Consider the following 14675-nt stretch of genomic DNA (forward strand, 5'->3'; position numbering starts at 1 on the left):
ACTGTCCCCCCTTCCCTTCCCTTCCCTCCCCTCTCCCCTCCCCTCCCCTCCCCTCCCCATCCCCTCCCCTCCCCTCCCCTTCCCTTCCCTTCCCTTCCTTGATATACTGATGTTTTTGTTTTTGTGGAGCTTGAACTCACTGAGCTACACTCCTAGCCCTTACATTGGTTTTTTTTACAGACTGAGAACAATGATTGGCACATACAAAGTACTTAATAAATATTGTTGAGTAAAGTTGATCATTAGGAGGTAGAAATGCAAGCTTGAAGCTTGTCTTTTTCCTGGGAATGAAGCCATTAACTCTTTCTTGCTCTCTCTTTTTGTACTAGGGTTTGAACTCAGCGGTGCCTAACCACTGAGCAACATTTCCAACCCTTTTATTTTTAATTTTGAGATAGGGTCTTACTAAGTTGCTTAGGGTCTTGTTAATTTTTTGAGACTGACTTTGAACTTGTGATCCTCCTGCCTCAGCCTCTTTAACCCCCGGGAACTAAAAGCATGTGCTACCACATCTAGTTGAAGTCTCTCTTTTTGGACAATGGGGAAAGGAGAGAAAAAGATGCCTCCTTTTAGACAAGGTGTAGGTGTGGTTCTCCTGTTCTCTCAGATCTGTAGGAGATAAATAAAGTGGAGGAGTAGAAGGAAGTTCATGCCCATCAGCACCTGCCTGCTGGACATGGCTCCTGGGGTTCTTCCTGTGTTTCCTATAAATCATCAATGAGCTCTATAAATTGTGCAGCTAAAAATAAAATAAATGTGGGTTCAGTGGTAGAGCACTTTCTTTGTATGCCTGAGGCCCTGGGATCAATACCCAGCTCTGAAAAAATAAATAAATAAACAAGCAAATAATATATTAAAAATAAATAAAAAAAGGAAAATAAACATGACAAGTCTTATATACAGACTCATTACAAAAGAAGTTCTTAAATAGGGATGGACTAAGAATTGTTAGTTTTTAAAAGAATATGTTTTGAAAATACAGAAGCACTGTATACTTTGTCTACAAATTTTGAAAGTTGATACATTTGAGAATCTATGATGTGCTAGACCTGTGCCTAGAATTACTTTAGGAATTATTATCTCCATTTTACATATGATGGTGTTGAGTTTCAGAGATTTGACCAATGTGAGATGTGATAAACTGTTTTTTAAAAATTTTTAAACTATATATATATATATATATATATATATATATATATTTTAGTTGTGGATGAACCTTTATTTATTTATTTTTGTGTGGTGCTGAGAATTGAACCCAGTGCCTCACACATCCTAGGCAAGTGCTCTACCACTGAGCCACAACCCCAGCCCTCTGATAAACCGGTTTTTGTTTTTTGCAATACTGGGCATTGAATTCAGGGACTTGTAAATGCTAGGCAAGTGCTCTACCATTGAGCTACATCCCCAGACCCTAGAGTAGACTTTAGAAACCATTTTATGCTCTTGTTTTGCAAATGTCCAGAGGATTTAAGGTGATTTACTTGGTTAGTGGAGTCATGCCTAGAGTTCAGTTTTCTGAAAAATGTATTAAATATGGGCTGGGGATGTGGCTCAAGTGGTAGCGCGCTCGCCTGGCATGCGTGCGGCCCGGGTTCGATCCTCAGCACCACATACCAACAAAGATGTTGTGTCCACCGAGAACTAAAAAATAAATATTAAAAATTCTCTCTCTCTCTCTCTCTCTCTCTCTCTCTCTCTCTCTCTCTCTCTCACCTCTCACTCTATCTTTAAAAAAATGTATTAAATAATACATAATGGCAGAAGATTATACTGGTGTTTCAAATAGTTTAGTAGTTATAGAAACTCCATGTGTCTTATAGCCATATCTTAAAGAACAAGAACTACTAACTGGATATCTGGTGTCACTACATTTGGATTCCAAACTCTTTTTTATTGTATGCTGGTGTTGGAACCCAGGGCATCATGCATGTTAGGCAAACATTCTACCACTGAGTGACACCCCAGACAGTTTTTTAATTAAAGTGTTTTCACCATCTTGGGAAAATAAAAAAAGAAAAACAACTTTCCTCCTATACTCTCATTGAACAATCAGCATAGAAAACTTCTCTGGCCACTTGTGTAGGGGCTCCCAACCTTCTATCAAGCAAGCAATCAATTCTGCACCAGTGGGGTATTCTCTAATCCATTTCAGCTGTGACCCTATTTGTCTGGAGATAGCTCATGTCTTCCAGGTTTAAGACTCAGCCCCCAAGACTACCCCCCCTTCAGATGCCAATCAAAGGCACCAGGTTGTTTTCCATGTGCTTCTGACTGACCTGTATAAATCTGGGTTCACATTCCCCTTCTCAGATTCAATTAATTTATTAGAGTGGTTCATAGAACTCAGGGAAACCTTTAGTTGCATTTACTGGCACATCACAAAGGATATTAATGAATACCAAATGAAAAGATGCATAGGGCAAGTAGGGGAGACGGACACTTTCTGGGTGTTCCACCTTCCAGGAACCTCCATGATCTTAGCTATCTGAAATTTTCCAAAACTCTGTCCTTTAGGGTTTTTTGGGAGGCTTCTACCCCAACCAGGGTCACTGCATAGCATGCTTGATTGAATCACTGGCCTTTAGTGATCAGGTTAACCTTTTCAGCCCCCCCCTCCCCTCCAGACCTCCCCTTTCCTCCATTCCTAACCCCAGATTGGGGGTCCAGGCTAAAAGTCCTAACCCTCTAATCCTGCCTTGGTCTTTCTGGTGACCAGTTTTCATCTGAAGCCATTGATCATGTCATGTCAAAGAGATTTATCCCTTTGAAGATCCAAGAATTTTAGGACTTGTACATCAGGTAAAGGAGACAAAGACCAAATGTGTGTTTTATATCAATCACATTGGGCTTTATTTGCTAGCAGTATTTAAAATTTATTGGGAGGGGCCATTATGGGCTGTAATTCACATTATTAAATTTTATTGGTATGTTTTCCTTGGTATTATTTGTCCCCCCCCCCCCACTTTTTTTTGTTTGATCCTATCTGCTAAGTAGTTATTCCCTACCACTTCCTTCAAAATCTTTGCCTAGTTTGCCAGTATTTTATGTCATGTATTATTTCCTTATACTGGTAAGATTAGAAGAGATCCTTCAGTCTGGAATAGTTGTCCTATCCTTTGTGTTCCTGCTCTTTTCCTCCTACTCACCTATTCCAAGAAGTCATCTCTGATCACCCCTATTTGGAGTAGATATCCTTTCCTGTGTTCCCACTGCACATTATGATATCTTTAAATCACTCAACAAAATCATCTAGGTCTATCACAAGCCAGGAGTTAACAAAACATAACTCCTTGACCTTAAGGAATATAGAGGAGGCAGACAGGTAGATAAGAAAATGCAACATGATTGAATAACTTTCAAAAACTGATTACTATGTAGCAAGCATTGTGTTATGCACTTTGTGTTCATTATTTTGTGTCATTCTCTCAATAATCTTATGATCCTTATTTTACAGAGAAGGAAGAGAAATATAGAAGACTTCTGTGCTCTACCCCAACCAAGGTCAGTTAAGCCTCAGAATAGCTACCCAAATCCAGATCCAGAGCTCCTGTCCTTCCCCACTCTGTCTCTTGCCCCTACATGCATCAGTGCACTTGTTCTGTGTCTCAGGTGGTCTCAAGCACTATTCAAAGAATAGTGCCAGTGTAGGTATTTGGAAACTAATAATGACTTCAATTTTCATACAACCACTTTAACTGCTTCAGTGTCTTCCCTTAGAGATTCCAAAAGGAGCTGAGCATGGTGGCACATAGCTGTAATCCCAGCAACTCAGGAGGCTGAGACAGGAGGATCATAAGTTCAAGGCCAGCCTTAACAATATAGAGAGGCCCTAAGCAACTTAGTAAGACCTTGTCTCAAAAAATAAAAGTGTTTGGGGATGTAGCTCTGTGGTAGATCCCCAATACCCCCACCCCCAAAGAAAAAAGTTTCCAAAAGGACACAGTATACTAACACATACAGTGCAACACAGGTAAAACAATGTATATTGAGTTACTCATCATGGTATTGCAGGTAATAGCAAGAGATTAGAAAGAACCTAAATGTTTTTCAATACAAAATTGGTTAAAAAAAATCATGATATATTCATACAATGAAATTGTGCAGCTATAACAAATAATGAGGAAAATATATACAGATATGCAACGATATAAAAAGCATGATGTTATATGGAATGAACAAGGTATAAAAGAAAAGGGACTTTATAAGGAATCAGTAGTTATGTTTCTTTCTTTTGGTATTGGGGATTGAACCCAGGACCTCCTGCACTTAAAACATGAGCTCTACTACTGAGATATACTGGAGCCCTAAGAGCGTGTTTCTCTTTGTGATTGGAAAAATGAAGGCAGTAAGACACTCTATCTGGGCTATGTATTTTGTGAGGTCATAGGCTATGCCTGCCTGATTCTCACAGTTGCTTTGTGCCTAGCTTAGTGTGCACTCAGTATTTGTGCAGTCAAGGAACCAAGTTGAAAAAAAAGAAAATCGCAAATTCCCTTATTCGAAGGACTCAACTCTTTTGTGTTATTCCTGCTAAAAATATGCATCCTAAATCTAACCATGAAGAAACATCAGACAAACTGAAATTGAAGTACATTCTGAAAGATAAATGGCCTGTGCATTTCAAAAATGTCAAGGTCATAAATGACTTAAGAGAGCAGAAGACTATTGGATTGAGGGAGACTGAAGGAACATGACAATTGAATACACTGTGTAGGATGCCAGATTGGATTGGGGCCAGAAGGAAAAATGTTTCTTTGGCTATAAAGGACATTAATTATACAGTTGACTATATTTGAATAAGGTCTATAAATTAGATAATTGAGCTGATCAAATTTAATGTTAATTTCTGGATTTTGATGATACTACTGGAATTATAAGAAAATGTTTTTGTTTTTAGGAGTGAGGCACTTAAGAATTTAGGGGTACAAGGGCATTGGGTCTGCAACGTACTCTCAAATGGTTCAGGTAGGGGGAAAAAAAGAGAAAGAATAATAATAAAGCAAACATGGTAAAATGTTAGTATTTGAAAAATACAATAATTCTTTGTACTAGTTTTGTAACTTCTCTGTCTGAAATTGTTTCAAAATAAAAACTTTTTTTTTCTTTTGTAGTACTAGGGATTGTATCCAGGCTTTTGCACTTGGAGACACCCCATCACTGAGCTACATCTCACCCTTGAACTTGGGATCCTCCTGCCTCAGCCTCTCGAGTAGCTGGGATTTCAGGTGTGTAACACCATGATTGGCTCTTTTTATAGATATTTATATTACTGGTGACATTTTTTCCCTAGGTTTCTTAATATTTTTGTTTTTTTAAATAACAACTTTGTCGAGGTCTAATTACATACCATGTGCAATTCATCCTGAAGATCTTTTTACATTGATTTTTAAATAGTGCCACTATATAAGGGAGGCATTTTTCTAAAAATCAACTTTATAAGGGTATAATTTACATATGATAAAATTCACATATTTTGATTGAAGAGGTTGATGACTTTTTTCTTTCTTTTCTGTCAGTACTGGGGATTAAAACCATTGTCTCAAGTTCAATCCGCAGCACCACAAAACAAACAAAACAACAAAAAACCAGGGCCTCATATATGCTACGCTAACAGTCTGAAACTGAGCTATATCCCCACTCTTTTTTATTTTTATTTTTTTTATTTTTTTTATTTTTTTTTTAAAGAGAGAGTGAGAGAGGAGAGGAGAGAGAGAGAGAGAGAATTTTTAATATTTATTTTTTAGTTCTCGGCGGACACAACATCTTTGTTTGTATGTGGTGCTGAGGATCGAACCCGGGCCGCACGCATGCCAGGCGAGCGCGCTACCGCTTGAGCCACATCCCCAGCCCTCTTTTTTATTTTTATTTTGAGACAGAATCTCACCAAGTTGCCCAGGCTGGCCTTAAATTTGTAATCCTACCTCAAGTTTATGAGTTGCTCAGATTATAGATGTACACTACTAAACCTGGCTAGTTGATAACTTTTTTTTTTTTTTTTTTTTTTTTTTGGTACGGGGGGATTGAACCCATAGGAACTTAACCACTGAGCCATTTCCCCAGCCTATTTTTATATTGTTTTAAAGACAGGGTCTTGTCAGTTGCTTATAGTCTTGCTAAATTGCTGAGGGTGACCTTGACCTATTTGATCCTCCTGCCTCAGCTTCCTGAACTGCTGTAATTACAGACATACCCCATCATGCCTGGCCTAGTTGATTTTAAATTTTTTTTTTTAAGTTATAGATGGACACAATACCTCTATTTTATTTATTTATTTTTATGTGGTGCTGAGGATTGAACTTAGTGCCTCACACATGCTAGGTAAGCGCTCTATACTGAGCTACAGCCACAGCCCTAATTGATGACTTTTGATACATATATTCTCTATGTAACCATCACTCCAATCCAGATTCAAGATAAAAGATATTCCCATTTCTCCAGAAAGTTCTTTCATGCCCCTTTGTTTATACATTCAATTTTTGGTGGACATGGGAGTTAAGTACTCTTTGAATGGGGAAAGGAAGAGTAAGGTGTATGCCAGGTGAGTGAGTGTGGGGGATGGTGTAGGAGGGGTGAGGATGGCAGGAACAGGCTCCTGAGTGACTCAGAAGATGGTTCCCATGCAATTTGGACACAGCAGTTCCTGTATTCCAGAGCTAGGCACAGACATAGGGTGTTCTAGTATCTTTCTTTTTGGGGATATATTTTGGTTCAGAGATTAGAGGATGTGTGGTCTAAAAATGTGCAATTAATAATGGAGAACATTCTGACTGGCTATTGGCTCATAGTCTTTCTTATCTGACTTTATTGGTGTTCTGATCATCTTACCTTTTCCTGTCTACGTCTGCTACTTTACTGGGAGATTGGGAAGAACTATCAGGTTGGCTGCTGCCATGTTAACACAGCATTTCTTATGTGATATCTAAAATGTCAATGACTTATTGTTAAATAGGAAGATTATTGCTTTAAAAGTCTATTTGGAAATAAATAAGACTTTAAGATGTGGATTTTATGCATACTGATGCTTAGTAAAACTTGATTTGGTCATTGATCACTCCTGTACTGACCAAATGGGAAACAAAATTTATATTTCCACTCACAAATTGTGACCCAGAAAATCTAGTTTTCTATACCTGTCATTTTCCCCCTTGTTTTATGTCTGCTATTATTATTCTATTCATATTAAGGAGAGAGGGTATAGGCAGGTAGTGTCTACCAGAAAAAAGCTTGGGCTACACAGTGATCAGATTAGGTTATGAACTTATAATTTGCCTGTGTTTAATGTCTGGAAAACTGTTTTCAAGATAACTAAAATTACCTTCAGCATTTTTTTTTTTTTTAAAGAGAGAGTGAGAGAGGAGAGAGAGAGGGAGAGAGAGAGAGAGAGAGAGAGAGAGAGAGAGAGAGAATTTTTAATATTTATTTTTTAGTTTTTGGTGGACACAACATCTTTGTTGGTATGTGGTGCTGAGGATCGAACCCGGGCCGCACTCATGCCAGGCGAGCGCGCTACCGCTTGAGCCACATCCCCAGCCCTACCTTCAGCATTTTTAATGATGGTTACAGTATATATACAGTGTATATACATTTACACTTTTCCTGACGAGTGCCTAGAACACACCAAACACACGATACATGGTATTATTATTCTAAACGATTTCTGCATTTGCTCAGGTGTATTGTCTTTTTTTTTTTTTTTTTTTGGTGGGGTATGGGGAATTAGAACTTAGGGCCACTTGACCACTGAGCTTCATCCGCTATTTTGTAGTTTGTTTTGAGACAGGGTCTCACTGAATTGCTTAGTGCCTCGAAGTTGCTGAGGCTGGCTTTGCACTCGCAATCACCCTGTCTCAGACTCCCGAGCCACTGGGATTATAGGTGTGTTGCCTTTTTAAAAAAATTTTTTTAAAGATGTTGATGGACCTTTATTTAATTTAATTATATTTATTTATATTTGGTGTTGAGAATCGAACCCAGTGCCTCATACATGCTAGGCAAGCGCTCTACTACTGAGCTACAACCTGAGCCCGGTGTGTTGCCTTTTAACAAAGCTTTTTCTCCCCCTCCTTTGATTAAAAAGTAATTAATTAAAATACATTATCTTTTCTCAGACACACTGCAGAGAGACCTTTCTGTCCTTCCTGAGCGTACAGATGCTGGACAGATGATTGTCCTCTGCCCTGTGCTGCTGTAGGTGGCCCAGACTTGGAGCTGTCCAGCAGGAAAGTATGGATTCCAAAGATGAAAGCTCACACGTGTGGCCGACGTCTGCAGAGCATGAACAGAATGCCACACAGGTGAAGGGTGTTCTCTTCCAGCTGGCTAATGATAGTAGTGTTTTTGTTGGGTTCACTTTGCTGATAGCTAAAGAAACAATAGCTACTTTATAGTAATGAATAGTTGGGAGGGAGTTGACAGGAAGAACTTGTGCATAGCACTCTGAATGCTCCATTGCCATGTTTCACTGTGATTTAGAAAAACCCATATCCACTCCCCCACAATCTTGGTTCCCTGCCCCAGGCTTCTCTGCCTTATTTGAAACTTAGTTTCAGTTTTTAGACCCTACTTTATTTTTCATTTTTGGTGTTGAAAGCCTCAAACTGTTGTTTCTATTATGCCATTCAGTATAAGGTTTTGATTCTATGTGAATTATAAGATACAATGTATGTTTATAAAGTGAGTGGCCTTTTCTTTTAAATTTAAAATGTAAACTTCTAAATGCAAATTGTGCCATTATGAGTCACAAATTTTGGTTAGTCATTTATTCAAATGCTGTTGTCATTGATAATCTCTGGCTTTTTCTTTTCTGTTAGCTTTCTCTCTCTTTCTCTCTCTCCCTCCCTCTCCCCCACCCCCCACCTCTCTCTTTCTTTCTTTATCCCAGGGGCACTTTACCACTGAGCTATATCCCCAGCCTTTTAAAATGTTTTAAAAAAACATTTTTAGATGTTGATGGACCTTTATTTTATTCATTTATTTATATGTGGTGCTGAGAATTGAACCCAGTACCTCACACATGCTAGGCAAGTGCTCTACTATTGAACCACAACTCCAGCCTCAATCCCCAGACTTTTATTTTATTTTGAGACAGGGTCTTGTGAGATTGCCTGAGGCTGGCCTCCAGCTTGCTGTCCTGCCTCAGCTATTTCCTGAGTTGCTGCCTGGCTGATCTCTACCTTTTGACTTGCTGGTGGAACCAGCTGCATTTTCTTTTTCTTTGCAAAGGGGACTCATATGTTGCTGAAGCTGATCTCAAACTCCTGAGCTCAAGCAATCTGTGTGCCTTAGCCTCCTGAGTATCTGGGACTATAGGCTCGTGCCACAACCACCTGGCTTCACCTGCATGTTCTTTTGACTTCTTGGTAGAGGCACATCTCTGCATTATTATTATTATTATTATTATTGGTGTGGATTTGAATTTGGAATGGGTCAGCAGTACTAGGGAGCCAAGTTTTATTTGTGACCAAAGTATAAAACTTAATTTTTATACATTAGGATAAATGTGAAGTTTTTGTTCAAATTTTTATTCAATCACATAACCACAGTACTATCATAAAAATCAGGAAGTCAACATTGAAACATTCAAATAGGTAAGTCTTATTTAATTTAAGCAATATCATTTATATTATAATATGTAAAACTGATCATCTGCTATGAATTAAAAGTCTCAGTCTGAAAACTTAAAAAAAAGCAGTTGTAGCTGGGTGCAGTGGCACATGCCTGCAATCCTAAGACTTGGGAGGCTGAGGCAGGAAGGTCACAAGTTCAAGCCCAGCATCAGCAACTTAGCAAGAACCTGTTTCAAAATGAAAAATAAAAAAGACTGGGGGTGTAGCTCATAGCTCAGGGTAAAGCACCCTGGGTTCAAACCCCAGTACAAAAAAAAAAAAAAAAAAGAAAGAAAAGAAAAAAGAAAAAAAAAGAGACAATTTCATAGTGTTCTCATATATTTTGCTTATCAAAAAGCAAAACAAAGGTGAATATGGTTGTGATGTGGTATATAACCAGAGTCCCTATCTCTGGATAACCAAATAACAGATAGCTAAGGCCAGGAATCCTCCATTGCATTCTCTCTCTGTCTCTCTCTCTCTCTTTTTTTTTTTTGTACTGGGGATTGAACTCAGGGGCACTCCACTACTGAGCCACATCCCCAGCCCTTTTTTCTATTTTATTTAGAGATAGGGGCTTACTGAGTTGCTTAGGGCCTCAATAAGTTGCTGAGGCTGGCTTTGAACTCATGATTCTCCTGCCTCAGCCTTCCAAGCTGAGGGCCACCTCACCTGGCCCCTTATATATATTTTTTTTTCCTAGTCATTCATGCTCTTGGCTAGGAAATTGATTCTGGTGTTTTTTTTTTTTTTTTTTAATTCTTCAAATTCTGATTGGCAGAATCTGAGTGAGGAAGACCAAGCAGACAAGTTTATATCTTAGATGGCTCATCTTTTTGGGAAATGTTTTTTCCTTCTTTAAGCACTGGACCTAGTTCAAAGCTTTGTTAATGAACAAATCTGTATAAACTTTATCTTCATGGATAAATCAAATTTACATAGAAGACAGACTAATCATTTAGTATAGAAGTGGAAGTTTGCTGTATTCTTGTGATGTTTAATTTACATTTGGCTTCTGGGTTTCTTTCTGGGGATTAAGTTAGTTTATATCCGCTTTGGAATCCATTTCCCCACTGGAGAAAACTGACAAAAATGTTAGGTCCACTGCCAAGGCAGTGAAATGGTAAGGGTCCTAACCTGAAAGTGTGATTTCCACATCAGTACATAAATGATCTCTCTCCTAAATGTGTACTTCAAGCATCTGTTTCTAGACCTTCAATCTTGGGCATTAGGCCACATTCCAAGCTGTAGCCCTCATAAATGCAGTCCTACATGCTGACCATTCAGAAAGTATTTTATAAAACTCAAGTTTTTGCTTTTAGTTCTTTAGGTTTTGGAAGATAGAAAATTGTTTACCCTGGTGACAACTAAATATTTGTCTAGAATCCCTTAAAAGTTTTTTAATAAGGATTTTCTGTGTGTTTACCTCGCTGGCAAAGAAGAGTTTTGTTATTCATTTATTGATTCTGCTGACTGATATGCCTCCAGTATGTTCTTTTAGTGTGAAGAACTTATAGTAAAGAATATGGACTTATTTAAAAAAATTTTTTTTTAGTTGTAATTGGACATTATACCTTTATTTTACTTATTTATCTTTTATGTAATGCTAAGGATCGAACCCAGTGCCTCGCATGTGCTAGGTGAGTGCTGTACCACTGAGTCACAACTCCAGCTCCTAATATGGCCTTATTTTAATAACTAACTTAAAGGAACTGTTATAAAATAGATTTTTTTGTGATATGCTGAGAGCAATTGGCTTTTGAGGTCTTGACATATTTGTTCACATTGCAGAATAATTTGTTTTATATTTTTTTGGTGTTGTCAAAGAGGAATCTGCAGTCACTTTTCCAGGATCAATTAACCCCCTACCACCTATGACTCCCCAAAGGAGTTATCTGCATTGGACATTTGAGGCAGAGGAATTTAAGTCATTCTCTCACATTAAGTGATAAATCTATGACACAGTTCTTACACTCTGTCTCCTTGTCTCCTGGATGGAACTGCCGAAATTCTCATTCTTCTTTCATTGGGGATATTTTAGGAGTGCAAATGTGCTTGGTTGGCTATGTACCTTTGTGAGATTGATTTCTTTTTACAAGAATAATTGCTACATACTTGTCTGTTTTTTTGCACCAGGTGCACTTTGTTCCAGATGCTGGAACTGTGGCTCAGATTGTCTACACTGATGACCAGGTCCGTCCACCCCAGCAGGTGGTGTACACGGCAGATGGTGCCTCCTACACTTCAGTGGATGGTCCCGAGCACACACTGGTATACATCCATCCTGTGGAAGCTGCACAGGCATGTGAAGAATTAATGTTTTTTAATTTGTTAATTAATTAATTAATTCAGCAATTACTTATATTTATTCTATGCCAGTCATTGTGCTAGGTACTGGTGAAGCAGGTAATGTTCAGATAAGATTTGTGTTCTCAAGGAGCTCATAACCAACTCATCAGAGAAGAGATCGTTCATTTAATTTAAATTAAGGCTAATAAGTATTTAGAGCACTAGCCTTATATCAGTTCTTCTCTCTAGTGACTAGATTGTGAATTTGTTACTTTTTTTGAGTATCAGTAACCAGGCATTTAGTTCTGTATAGCTTAATCATAGATGGTTCAGTGAAAATGTATGGTTTATTTCAGTTAAATGTATAAGCAAAAAGTTCTAATAGCTTATTAAATACCCTTTATTAATAACCTACTGATTCTTAGTCTATAACAGAAGCCATTGTGTTTACTGGTAAAAGCTGTACAATTGTAGCTACTTTAATTTTTTTCCCAGTGGCTTGAACTTCCCAAAGATATGACACAAATATTCCCTAGTTTACAAATGTTATTTTTCTATTGTTCATACTTTACAATGTGTAAAGTACCTTTAAACATTGTTTTTATGTGTTGATGTTGAACCTAGGGCCTTGTGCTTGCTAAGCACATGCTTTACCATGAGCCTATTTTCAATTGCCAAACACATGTTTTTAAAAAACAAATTATATACTTTGTGGTAGGATCCTGATAATAAAATTCGCCCCTCATACAATATTTAATCAAGAGGCTCACCTAGTTAATACTTTTCTAATCTATATAATGATGAAATTGCCAAATACTTTGATGGTACTTTTGGAATTCCTCTGCTTAGGTTTAGTCCTCTAACTCTATTAAAATAAGACCACATAATTTATGAAAAGAATGTCCTGTGCCCAACTATAGTTTATTATGATGTTACTAAACATCTAAAGTTTTTAAAAAATATTTATTTTTTTAGTTGTAGTTGGACGCAATACCTTTATTTTATTTATTTATTTTTATGCTGTGCTGAGGATTGAACTCAGGGCCTTGCACATGCTAGGCAAGCGCTCTACCACTAAGCCACAACCCTAGCCCCTAAACATCTAAATTTTGATAATTTAAAAAAATCAAATATGAGAAATCTGATACTGCCTGAAACTGTTCTTTACATTTCTCTGGGATTAAAATTTAACCATAGGATGCTGGAGTTGTGGCTCAGTGGTAGAGTGCTTGCCTAGCACATGTGAAGCACTTAGTTTGATCTTTAGCACCACATAAAAATACATAAATAAAGGTATTGTGTCCATCTACAACTAAAAAAAAATTAAAAAAAGATTTAATCATAGTTCTTATTCCCATAAGTTTGTTAAAATCTTGGGCAAATTAAAATCTTTTAAAAGCTTTAGAAGAGAGCATATTTTTGGGGGTCAGGATGTTAACCATGGTGCCTTGGCTATGATATAGTCTTGAAGATTTTCTTTCTCTTCTTACTTTGCTGCAGTATGACCCCACTAATTGTGATCACTTTTTCTTAACTTGTATTGTGACTTTACTGGCTTTTTCCAAACCTATGGGACATTAAGTTCAATTTATATTACTTCTACTTCTCTTCTGATAATAAACATGAGTTTGTATTTGATAGCATTGAAAACCCTGTTTTTATGATAATCTTCTCTGTCTATATATCTCCTTCCATTTTCTTTTTTTTTTTTTTTTTTTTTAAAGAGAGAGTGAGAGAGAGAGGGGGACAGAGAGAGAGAGAATTTTAATATTTATTTATTTTTTTTTAGTTCTCGGCGGACACAACATTTTCGTTTGTATGTGGTGCTGAGGATCCAACCCGGGCCGCCCGCACGCACACTAGGCTAGCGCGCTACCGCTTGAGTCACATCCCCAGCCCCCTTCCATTTTCTTTGAATCACAAATCTGTTCCAGTGAATGATGTTATGTGAATATATATAACCTTGTTCATAGCATGTCTTGTATATTTTCATGACATACCATTTTAATTAGGTATGACATTCAACCTCACGATAGACTTTGGTTAAAAGTAAAATAGTGAAACATGTTATAGCCATGTGAGATCGTTGGACATACCATCTCATTGGAGCCATCTGAATGAAAAGCTTTCTTTAGCCAAATGTAAGATTGCTATCTATATCTTCTTTATTAATGAAGAATTATCAGCTATGATGGTAGATAACTCTCCTAAGCATTGGTGCTTACCAGTAGTATAATTTTTCCTGTGTAGACAAATGTCTAAAGATCTATTGATAATTTTTTCTTTTTCTTTTTGGTCTAGACTCTGTTTACAGACCCAGGCCAGGTAGCTTATGTCCAACAGGATACTACAGCTCAGCAGGTAATGACTTACCTTTTTGTTGTTTGTGGATAATACTGTGACTGTCAGTTCCCTGGAATTTTCCTCTAATCCTCTGCCTGGTGCTATTTCTGAATATTTTTTTTTTCTTAAATACTAAGAACATTCTCTGAGAGCTTCTTTTCATGGAAATAAAGCAAAACGTAACATAATACTAACACACTCCAGTCAGTAAATATTAGAATGGCTGGTAATAAAAAGTGATTTGTCAGAGAAGTTTTTTTTTTTTTTTTAACAACAACAACAACAACAACAAAAACATATACTGGAGAGGCAGAGGCAGAATCACTTGAGCCCAATAGTTTGAGATCAGTCTGGGCAACATAGTGAAACCCCCATCTCTAAAAACCAAAAAAGGATATAAGCAGTACATTGGTTCATGCTCCAAAGAATAATCATGAA

General features: G+C 37.5%; 1 protein-coding gene across 1 annotated transcript in view; it reads left to right on the top strand.

The window, feature by feature from the left end:
• The window catches only part of PRDM10 (PR/SET domain 10), a 118212-nt gene that overhangs the window by 37674 nt on the left and 65863 nt on the right, over positions 1-14675 (top strand). Inside the window, exons 2-6 of the mRNA XM_081280058.1 lie at positions 3455-3501; positions 5112-5225; positions 8109-8294; positions 11742-11906; positions 14196-14255. Coding sequence (XP_081136184.1) covers positions 8226-8294; positions 11742-11906; positions 14196-14255 — 294 coding nt within the window. The 5' untranslated portion in view covers positions 3455-3501; positions 5112-5225; positions 8109-8225. The remainder of the gene's footprint in view (positions 1-3454; positions 3502-5111; positions 5226-8108; positions 8295-11741; positions 11907-14195; positions 14256-14675) is intronic.

Source organism: Spermophilus citellus (assembly GCF_964194105.1).
Source record: "Spermophilus citellus genome assembly, chromosome: 2".
Lineage (NCBI taxonomy): Eukaryota > Metazoa > Chordata > Mammalia > Rodentia > Sciuridae > Spermophilus > Spermophilus citellus.